Raw genomic sequence first — 11,942 nt, 5'->3', positions numbered from 1 at the left:
CCAAGGATTGGAGAGGGGATTAAGGACCCCTCTCGGTTGGTGGATATTTAGGGCAAACCTCTAGCATTGATGGCACTTCTTGACATATTCTTGGGCCTTTTTCTGCATACCCGGCCACCAGTACCCTTGAGTGAGGGCTCTGTGTGCCAATGATCTTCCTCCTGTGTGACTCTCACAAATTCCCTCATGCAATTCTTCGAGTAATAGTTCTGATGCTTCGGGGTGTACGCATAATAGGTATGACCCAGAATAGGAGCGCTTGTACAGCTTGTGATCCTCTGATAGCCAGAACCGAGGGGCTTTTCTTCGTATTTTCTCGGCTTTTGATTTCTCTTCTGCAATACATCATCCTTGAGAAAACTCACCATGGAATCCATCCAGATCAGACTCACTTTGACTTGATGGATTCAAACCATGTCCTTTTTTATTATGTCTGCCTTGTACAAATCCTCGATGAGGATGAGTCGAGGTAAACCCTGCTCCGAGGATGTGGCAAGAGTGGCTAATGAATCCGCATATGTGTTCCCGCTTCTAGAGACGTGCGTCAAGTTGAAGAATTCAAAGTCCGATTGCAAGCGCTTGAATTGACTAAGGTATTCCTGCATTCTTACATCTCTGGCTTCCAACTCACCCCTCACCTGGCCTACAACCAGTCTGGAATCCGAGAACACTTCTAATGCCTTTCCTCCCATTTTCTACACCATGGCCATTTTTTGCAATAAAGTTTCATACTCGGCTTCGTTGTTTGTAGCCGAGAATCCTAGTCTCAATGACTTTTCTATGGTAATCTTCTCAGGAGATTTTAGATCATTCCAAAGCCGCGATCATTCCAGTGAGTTTCTGGATTTCTTTTGGGTTCCGAGGAGCTTGTAAATTGTGAATCGCTTTGATCTGATCTGGGCTCACCTCAATTCCCCTGTGAGTTACCATATAGCCCAAAAATTTGCCGGACCCGACACCGAATGAGCACTTAGAGGCATTGAGACGCAATTTGTGTTTTCTTAAGATGCCAAAGATGACTCCAAGATCTCTCACATGCTCGGATACCACTTTACTCTTTACTACCATGTCGTCTATGTAGACTTCAATACTCATGCCCAGTTGTGGTTCAAACATTCTAGTCATCATTCTTTGGTAGGTAGACTCTGCATTCTTCAAATCAAAAGGCATCACTTTGTAGTGGTAGTTTCTGATAGGAGTCATGAATGCTGTTTTTTCTTGATCTCCCGAGGCTAGTGGTATTTGATGATAACCCTAAAAGGTATCCAAGAAGCTCATTCGAGGGTGGCCTACAGTTGCATCTACCAACTGGTCTATTCGAGGCATTGGGAACGGGTCTTTTGGGCACACCCTGTTCAAGTTTGTGAAATCTACGCAAACTCACCACTTCCCACTCTTCTTTTTTACCACCACTATATTTGCCAACCATTCAGGGTAGAAGACTTCTTTGATAGCCCTTGCCTTTTTTAGATTTGTTACTTCGTCCCTAACAGCGTTGGCATGCTCTTTTGACGGATGTCGGGGTGGTTGTTTTTTGGGAATGGAGGATAGGTTAACGTTTAGGTAGTGGCAAATGAAACTCAGATCAACCCCTGGGGCATCGTAGGCGTCCCATTCAAACACGTCAACATTTTCTCTCAAAAACCCAATCAATTCTTCTTTCTCTCAGAGGGAAAGTTCTAAGCCAACTTGAAAGAATTTCTCTGGATCATCGTCAATAATTAACCCTTTCTAGACTCTCGCATTTCACCTCCTCGGCTGGCTCATCAACGGGTATTGCCGAGGTGGTTGATTGCTATAAGTCCTTTTTTATAGAGGCCGAGGACTCTGCATTGGATTGGCGTGAGATGGCAGCCACCATGCATTGTCTAGCCATGGCCTGATTTCCTACAATCTCCTCTACTTGGCCCTCCGACGGGTATTTCAACTTCTGGTGAAGTGTAGAAGAAACGGTTGCTAGGGCGTGGAGCCAAGGTCTGGCCACTATGGCTGTGTACGGCGAATAGGCGTCGACCACAATGAAATCCACCTCCACCACGTCTGAACCGGTCTGTATGGGCAATCTAATCTGTCCCCTTGGTGTAACAGTCTTCCCTTTGAAACTCACTAAAGGGGAATCATACGCCGTTAGGTCTTCAGGCTTTAGGTTCAACCCCTTATATAGATCAAGGTACATTACTTCCATAGCACTACCCTGATCTACCAGTACTTTCTTCACGTCAAACCCCCCAATCCTAAGTGTAACTACCAGAGCATCATTATGGGGTTGGATGGTTCCAATCTTATCCTCGTCCGAGAATCCCATAACAGGTGAGGCTCCCTTCTTATACCTTTTGGATTCCCGATCGTTGTCCTCGGTGGAGAGCCAAGCCACAGACATTACCCTGGAGGGAAAAGAGCCAGTTCTTCCTGGAGCGGCAAGGATAACATTTATCGTGCCCATGGGAGGTCTTAAAGATATGTCTTAAAGGAGCCACAATTTTCCTTCTTGGACCAACTGATCCAGGTGGTTCCATAGGTTCCTGCAGTCTTCGGTGGTACGTCCGTGGTCTTGGTGGTACTGAAAATACAGACTCTGGTTGCGCTTTAAGGAGTCTCCGGCCATCTTATTTGGCCACTTGAAGAATGGCTCATTTTTTACTTTCTCCAAAACCTGTTGTACCGGTTCTCTAAATACGGCGTTAACCGTTTGCGTGTTGGCTGATCCAGATTGCCCCGCAAAATCTTTCCTAGGATGGTTATTGTTGTATCATTCCTCTTGTGAGGGATGATCTTCTCCTTTCCTTTCCCTTGCAGTTGGTCATCTTCCACCTTTTTGTATTTGTCAATCTGGTCCATAAGTTGATGAACGCTGGTAACAGGCTTACTAGTTAGGGATTTCCTCAAACAATGCTCGGTGGGGAGACCACTTTTAAATGTGCTGATGGCGACATCGTCGTAGTTACCGTCCATCTCATTGTACATTTCCTAATATCTGTCCGAGTATGCTTTTAAAGTTACCTCTTCACGCATAGACAATGACAGCAATGAACTCAGAGGTAGAGGAACCTTGCTGTTCGTAATGAAACAAGAGCCAAAGGCTTGGGTGAGCTGCTTGCAGGAATCTATGGAGTCTGTTTTCAAGCTATTGAACCACCTCTTCACCACAGGTCTTAGATTGGATGTGAAAACCTTGCACATCAAAGCCTCGTTTTGAGAACGGATGGCCATTCTTTGGTTAAATTGGCTCACATGCTCCATAGGGTCCGTTCGGCCATTATAAATGGCGAACGTAGGTTGGTGGAAACGCCAAGGTAGTCTAGCCCCTTCTATCTTGTGTGTGAAGGGTGATTTAGAGATCTGATCTAGAGCTTTATTCATGGCATCATTACCCAGGCCCTTACCAGATGGGCTTTTGTGTCTCCGTCCATGATGCTGCTCCTTTTCATAAGAGAAGGTTTCGCTTGGGGGAGTTCTTGTTCTTTGCCTGTAACTGACGTCCTCCTCCTCATTAGAGGATATGTCGGAGCTAGAAGGGGACTGCCTTTGCTGTGCATGGCGCAGTCTCTTTTTCAAGTTGTCTATCTCTCGCTGCATGGCCTGACGGTTGTTTTGTCTTTGGGATATGCGACTACCTACTTGGGAATGGCTTTGGCTCGTTTAGGTAGTATGCACACTCCCCTCTCGATTCGTTTCATTGCCCTGATTTTGCTCAGGGTCAGGAAGATTACTCTACTGTAAAGGCCCTATGGGTTTTGTCCGCTGGGGATCTATTTGGCATGGGTTTTCTTGGTGTGGACCTGACCTTACCATGTTTAACCGTCGCACTCACTAACACACGAGTTCCTTCCCATAGACGGTGTCAATTGTAGGGAAAAAGTTTGGAGCCCAAGCCCACAAACTATATGGAATCCTGGTCCAAAAAACTCAATACAATGAATTTTGTAGAGTATGGGTCAAAGAACTAGGTTTAGATGAGTTAAGCAACGGCTTGCATGGAGTTAAGAAGCAATCAAACACGAATAAAAGCTATTATGATTAAAGGACCTTCCATCCGAGGAGACTAGAATTTAACGTATAAATACAGATCACCACATTATGGTTATTTAGCATACTACAATATTCTCTCTCACTCTTTTTCTATTCTTTCTTCATGGGGGCTCTTCCACATTATATAGGCTCTTCCTGATCATATGGACCTTACACTTGTTGATCACCTGGATCCCCACTTGAGTACCCATCCCATCAGACACCCCTTTCAGTCCTTTATGAGTTGCGGCAGCCAAGGCAGCACTGTTCAGGGGTCTTCTCCACACTAATGCAGCTAGAAAAGTAGTTGCAGTGCATTTAATGTGGTGGTGACAGCTTTTCCTTAGATATTTTGAGTTTTCTTCCCTCTCACGTGTTCAGGGGGCATACTTCAACTGCTTGAGTATACACTTGGTCTACTTGTCCGAGGAGGAGTTCCTCCTCGGACCTTCTCCCCTTTGTCTCCCACTGATGAGACTTGCAACGTAGATCATCTAAGTCGTGTTTCTCTCCTCGGACTCGTTAGTGTCCTCAGATAAGGCTCAAGGCCCAATACATTATTTTGGGCCCTAGCCCTCACAATAGTCAACAAAAACATTTTTAGGATTAATTGAAAACACCAATAAAATCTTAGAAAATGGTAATGCATTTCTTTTTTAGATAGTGATCTTTTATCTTCATGTTGTAAAATTTTTCAACCAAACAAACTAGAACTCTTCTTCCACTTGAGAATAACTTATTTTCCTCATAAAATTTTTTAGTTGAAAACTTTTTTTGAAGGGAAATATTTTATGTTGAAATTGAAACATATAGTTTTTCTTATGTGCATAAAATTATGTTTTCAATGTCTAAGTCAAGATCATACACATACTAAGTTACTAATCATTAACTGCAAAGCAAAGGTTTCTCTGAAGCATACGGACAACTTCCTAGTGCTCAGTAGAATTAGAATTAGAGTCCCTTCATCACGAAGGTGTAGTAAGGTTTCCTTGGAATAACAAGTTTATTCCTAGGCTAGTTGGGTTTTCTCTTTCTGGGGATTGGGAACTAGGAGTTTTTCTGTCTGGTACTTCCAACAATCAAGCAACTTGTCAATGGAGGACTTGATACAAAATTGGAGTCGTCTGACGTTATCTGATAGGGAGGGCCCTGGTTGCAGTCTCACCAAAAAGGAAGACGTCATGACTCACTCCATAGTAGCCAAATTTCTGACAAAAAGAGCTCTAAACGTGGATATCATCGCGAGGACTTTCAATCCTTTATGGAGACCTCATAATGGCTTTAAAATCCAAAATCTTGGTGATCACGTTATGCTGTTTACTTTCGATAACAAAGCTGATGTGGATCGTATTCTTGCAAGTGAACCATGGAGTTTTGGTAAACACCTAGTAGTTATGCAAAGGTATGAACAAGAAACGGCCATTGAAGAAATTCTTTTCAATAGAACTAATTTTTGGGTTCAATTGCATGGCATTCCATTATGTTACAGAACTATGGAAGCGGCGATTAAGATAAGCTTAGTCATTGGAGAGGTGTCTCATTCTATTTCTCCAGAAGAATTCGATGGGGGCTCTTTCCTCCACCTCAAAATTTCAATTGATCTTTCCTTGCCTTTGTGTCGAGGGCGACTCATTTCTCTGGAAAACAGTAAACAAACATGGGTGAGTTTCAAATATGAACAACTTCCTAACATGTGCTACTGGTGTGGATGACTCACTCATGATGACAAAGACTGTGAAAACTGGATTAATAGTGAAGGAACTCTAAAATTGGAAGATAGACAACTCAGGGCATACTTAAGAGCACTTGCCTTTGTCCCGTCTTGAACCACTTGTGTAACGGTGCAGGGATATTATTCAACAAAGATAAAATGTGCTCAAAGAGTGCCTAAACCATCAAGGGAAACCGAAACACACGAGCATTCCCCAAGTCACGGTGGTGAACAGGTGGCTGGGTGTGGCGAAGGAAGCTCTGATGAGAATGTGAGGAAGCCGAAAAGTCATCAAAGGGATAGTTCAACCAACAGTCAAGACAATAAAGAGGGGGAAACGTTACCTGAAGTGGCACCAAGGAAAACCGTTGCTACAAATGGTAATCACTCTGCTATTTCAGATGGGGTTTTAAACACTAATGTCGTTTTGGAGAGCCTTAAAACTAGTTTTGAATCCGAGTTAAAGAGCATTGATGATAAGCTGTCAAAGTATAAGAAGATTGAGGTGCAGCAGGTAACAAACTCTACCCTAGCACGTGACACACTTATCCCGAACCCACCCCATCCTTATGAAGCACATGAGTCACTTACCAAGGCTAAGGTTGATGACACCTCATCTAATTTTTGAAAACAGCCTTCCTGGTCACGCAGATCTCGTCCAAACGCCCAGAACTCGGCAATTCCTTCACACCTGCTATAGGAAAAAAAAGAAAGCTCACCTTGATAGAGTTTGGGCAAGAGCAGGGATCCAAAAAACAACAGAAATTACAGAAGTATGAGAATGCTTCATTCAAAGTGGTGGAGGCTGGCAGCCAGCCCCACCAACCACAATGAATTGCATAAGTTGGAACTGTTGTGGTTTAGGCTAAACACGTGCAGTTCTGGAGCTCACTGATTTGGTCAAGAAATATTCCCCATCAATTGTTTTTCTTATGGAGACGAAATCAAGAGAGGGTTATCTGAAAAAGTTATGTGCTAAACTCCATCTTGAAAATGTTTTCATTGTGCCAAGAATAAACACAAGTGGTGGATTGGCATAATACTGGAGGAATGGTATTGATCTCAAAGTCATGAATTCTTCAACATCCTATATTAATGCAGTAGTTAACCCAGGAGAGGATGACGCTTGGCAGTTCACGGGTTTCTATGGGGATTTGGTAACAACCAACCGAAAACACTCTTGGGAACTACTAAAGCATCTTCGTCTCAAGAGATGGATCTCCCTTGGATTTATGTTGGGGATTTTAACGAGATAGTTAAAGCGGATGAAAAAATGAATGGGAGGAGTACCTAGAAGATAAAGATTGATGATAGAATTTAGAGAAGCACTAGATTTCTGTGGTTTTCGAGATATAGGCTTTGTGGGTTCACCTTTCACTTGGTGCAACAACAGGATTAATGAAATGGTGACTTGGATCCGATTGGATAGGGGAGTAGCTACACCCGCATGGTCACAATTATTCCCTACGGTTAGGATTCATCATATAGAAGGCTCTTTATCGGACCATTGCCCTTTATGGATAAGATCGGATGATGAAAATATTCGATTCTATAAAAGAAACAGGCCATTTCGCTTTGAGGTTGTCTGGTTGAAAGATAAAAGTGTGAGGGGGTAATCAAGGATGCGTGGGTGAGGCAAAAATTAGGAAATCCGATGCAAAAAGTGATGGGGAAGATCGATGCATGCAGCACAAGCCTAAGGAGCTGGAGCCGATTATCCTTTGGCAATATTAGGCAAATGCTTGAGAGAAAAAAGAAACAACTGATACAAGACGAAGCACTATCAATGAGGGGAGGCGATCACGAATAGGTACAGATTCTCAAAGGTGAAATATATGATCTTATGGTGAAGGAAGATTGTCTGTGGCATCAAAGGTCTAGGGTGGATTGGCTAAAAAGTGGGGACATGAATACTACCTACTTCCACAGCCAAGCTACTTAAAGAAATAGAAGAAATTACATCTCAAAGTTGGAGAGGGAAGATGGTTCGGTGATTGAGGAAGAACATTTGATTGGGGAAGAGTTGGTGAATTATTTCACCAATATTTTCACTTCGGTACAGCCAACAGATTTCGAGCCGATCCTCCAAGGGATTGAAAAGAAGGTTACTCCTAGCATGAACTCAAATTTGACCTGGGAATTTACAGCAGATGAGGTGGAGCAAGCTTTGAAACAAATGAAGCCATTATTAGCTCCTGGACCGGATGGTATGTCACCAATTTTTTATAAATCTTGTTGGAATTTTATTGGGTAGGAGGTTATTGCAGCTACTCTCTCTGTCCTAAATACAAAGAACATGCCAGAAAACCTAAACCACACTTTTATCTCCCTCATCACAAAAACAAAATCACCAGAAAAAGCCAAGGATTTTAGACCAATAAGCCTTTGTAATGTCCTATACAAAATTGTGTCAAAAACCATTGCAAACCAATTGGAAAAAAATTATCCCAAAACTGGTCTTCGAAACTCAAAGTGCCTTTATGTCTAATAGATTGATTTTAGATAATATTTTAATGGCTTTTGAAACCCTTCACCACCTCAGAAATAAAAGAAAAGGGAAATCCGGTTATATGGCCCTAAAAACTTGACATGAGTAAAGCATATGACAAGGTGGAATGGGTCTTTTTAGTATTAAAAAAAAAAAAAATGATGGAGAAATTAGGTTTTGATAACAAATGGATCTCCCTCATAAGCTCATGTATTCGTTCTGTTTCTTTCTTTGTTTTGGTTAATGGTGCACCCCATGGTCATTTTACTCCTAAAAGAGGACTCCGTCAAGGGGATCCCCTATCCCCTTATTTATTTCTATTATGTGCAGAAGGTCTACACTTTCTACTTCAGCAAAAACAAGACTTTGGGACCCTCCATGAAGTCTCCCTATGTAGAGATGGCCCTAAGGTGACTCACCTATTTTTTTTATAGATGATAGCGTGCTTTTTTGTAGAGCTTCACAACAGGAATGTACCACAATCCTAGAAATTCTACAACTTTATGTGGCTGCTTCGGGTCAACAAATAAACAGGGACAAAACTTAGCTTTTCTTCAGTTCCAATACAGATCAAACCATGAGAGATCAAATAAAACAGCAATAGGAGTTTCAGCCACCACCCATATTGAGTCCTATCTAGGTGTTCCTTCCTTTGTAAGCAGAGCAAAAAAACAAAGCTTTAACTACATCAGAGAGCAAATTTGGCACAAGATCCAAGGGTGGAAGGAAAAACTACTCTCACACGGGGGTAGGGAAATTCTGATCAAAGGGGTGCTTCAAGCCATGCCAACCTACACCATGGGTTGCTTCTTGCTACCAAAATCTTTATGCAAGGATATCAAAACTCTAATCCGGAAGTTTTGGCGGGGGTATAAGGGGGAAGCAAGGAAAATACATTGGGTAGCTTGGAGAAATCTTTGTTTATCAAAGAACAATGGGGGTTTGGGTTTCAAGGATATTGTGAATTTTAATTTGGCTTTGTTGGGAAAACAGGTATGGAGGCTTCTTCACAACACCGATTCCCTACTATACAAAGTTTTAAAATCGAAATACTTCCTAAATTATTCAATTTTAGATGATGAAGTAAAGACAAAGGGGTCATATGCTTGGCAAAGTATCTTAAAAGCTAGGCAGGTAGTGAGATTGGGGGCAAGGTGGAGGATAGGAAATGGGGAATCGGTTATTATTAGAAAGGACAAGTGGCCGCCAACTCCACATGCCAGCTGCATAATCTCACCACAAAGAAACTTTCCAAACAATGCTTGGGTTTATGCTTTGATTGATGAAGAAAACCCTTGCTGGATAGAGGATCGTGTCCAAGGTGAGTTCCTACCCCATGAAGCAAGCGCAATCCTAAGCTTACCTCTCAACCAAGGTGGTGCAGCAGAAAAACTGATCTGGTTTGCCACAAAAAATGGTGTTTACACCACAAAAACAGCCTACCAGTTACTCATGGAGGAGGGAGAAAAGATTACAGCAGGTCCTTCAAACCGAGGTGATAATAAAAATTTCTGGAAGCAAGTTTGGTCTCTCAATGTCCCTAGTAAAATACGTTACTTCATCTGGCATGCCTGCACTGATTCCCTCCCAACAAAAATGAATTTAATCAAATGTGTTTCCATTCCAAATGCCCTCTGTGAGAGGTGTGGCAGTGAGGTGGAAGACTCAGCACATGCATTATGGGGTTGTATCGGGCTGAAGGAGATTCGGTGGGAAATTGAGGAATGCCGAGGTTTCTTATCGGAACGGTTTGTCAACTTCAGGGACTGGTTTCACGGCATCTTGCTTCTAAATGAAACCAATCTGCCCAAAACAGTCGCCTACGTAGCTTGGAGAATTTGGTCAAACCAAAATGCAGCAAGAATGGGCAGTCCATCGCTGCCATTGTCTCAGATTTGCAAGGATGCACTGGAGAGGCTTAATGAATTTCAGGCTGCCACAATTCCATCGCCCCTTCTCGCTACAGCAAGTCACCCAACACATTGGCTCCCACCTTCACCGCTTTAGCTTAAAGCCAATTGTGATGGAGCAATCTTCAATGATTTGGATTGTGCAGGCCTGGGAATTGTGATATGGAACTCGGAAGGATCGGTGATTGCAGCTCTGTCAGAGAAGGTAGCGCTACCTCCATCTGTGGATGACTTAGAGGCTTTGGCTTGGCGTAGAACAGTCACTTTTGCCATTGAACTGGGTTTCCAGGAGGTAATTTTTGAGGGGGACTCCGAAGTAGTATACAAGCACCTTACGATACCCTCGCCAAGTTTGGCTTCTTTTGGTCACATAACTGATGAAACTCGAAATTTAGTTTCTCAATTTTGCTTTGCTTCTTTCTCTCATGTAAAGCGTAGTGGTAATACAGTAGCGGACAAGCTTGCTAAATTAGCCAAAAAAGTTTCAACTCCACAGATATGGAGGGAAGATATTCACTATGAGGCTAACAGCTTTGTAATTCTTGACAAAATTTCTATTTCAATCTAATAAAAAGCTTCGGCTGGATTCTCCCCAAAAAAAAAAAAAAGTCTAAGTCAATTTCTTTTCTGATTATTTTTACCTTTTACTTTTTAAAGGTGCAAACTTATTCATTTGAGAGATCATCCGATGCTGTTGACATCTCAAGAGAGACTTCAATTCCCAGTATTATCACTTATGTCGCTTAATTATGAGAAAAAGACGTCAGATTGGAAAGGTAAATATGATGACCTATATAGAGCTGAAGAAGTTAACAAAGCCCAAAGACTTGAGGAGGATCCAGAATATAAGGTGGTGTACGAGTACAAAATTTACCGAAAGAGAGAAGTTAAATTAGTCAATTACATAGCATCAAAAGTTGAGAAAGATCAAGCATATAAGAAGGTGTACGAGAACAAAAGTTACTCAAATAATGCATCGAGCCAGATTTATTTCTCTCGGAATGTCATAATACACATTAATGATGATGGGTAATGTGTATGTACTCTTATATATCTATCTTCTTCTTTTTTTATTAAATGCATATTAGTTGATTACCCTTTAACTTTCTTTTACCAATTTCTTTTGTAGAACTAGTCATATGTAGGTTAATATTACATGTGGCAATGAGAGTGAGAGAAGTTCTTCAAATTTTTTATTATTATTAACTAAATGCATATTATATGATTGTCCTTTAACTTTCTTTCAGCAATTTCTTTTGTACAAGCCATATGATAGATTAACATTACTGTGGCGGTGAAAGTGAGAGAAGTCCTTCAATTTTTAATTTTTTTTTGGTTCCAATAAGGTTTCGTTTGGGAGTTCATAAGGGAATGAAATGAAATGATCGTAAAGGAATGATTTATACTTAAGACTATATTTAGTAATAATATTTTTTTTTATCATTTTTTAATGCATATTTATCACTTAATAAATACTATACGTTGAAGTTTGTTTATATTGTGACAGAAAACTAGTGAGCAAGTTGAGAAAGTGTTGAATGATTACTTCCCAGATTTATGGACAAGATTGTTCTCACTTATGATTGATGTTTAGGATCAACACAAGTAAGTGTTCTCCTACTTAATTGTAAGAAACATGATTCAATATTTATAGATTTATATGTGTATCAAAAGTATTTTGTAATATATACGGCCTCTTGAAGAATACCTTCCTAGGAGATAGAGAAATGTACACACTTTTGGAAGTAGGGGTGGAGCTACGTTGTCTCTTGGGGGCCCCCCTAAAATTTTGATTTCTTCTACTTTTAGGTTATGAGTCTGATAG

At 41.4% G+C, this 11,942-nt stretch overlaps 1 protein-coding gene across 1 annotated transcript; it reads right to left on the bottom strand.

Moving 5' to 3' along the window:
- Nucleotides 1-1,795: 1,795 nt before the first annotated feature.
- Nucleotides 1,796-2,380, bottom strand: LOC126704780 (uncharacterized). The gene has a single exon (XM_050403787.1). The coding sequence runs from the start codon at nucleotides 2,378-2,380 to the stop codon at nucleotides 1,796-1,798; it is 585 nt and encodes a 194-aa protein (XP_050259744.1).
- Between the last annotated feature and the right edge of the window lie 9,562 nt (nucleotides 2,381-11,942).

This window comes from Quercus robur, chromosome 11 (genome assembly GCF_932294415.1).
Source record: "Quercus robur chromosome 11, dhQueRobu3.1, whole genome shotgun sequence".
NCBI lineage: Eukaryota > Viridiplantae > Streptophyta > Magnoliopsida > Fagales > Fagaceae > Quercus > Quercus robur.
The sequence above is the reverse complement of the archived record's forward strand: the minus strand, read 5'-3'. Positions and strand labels throughout refer to the sequence as shown.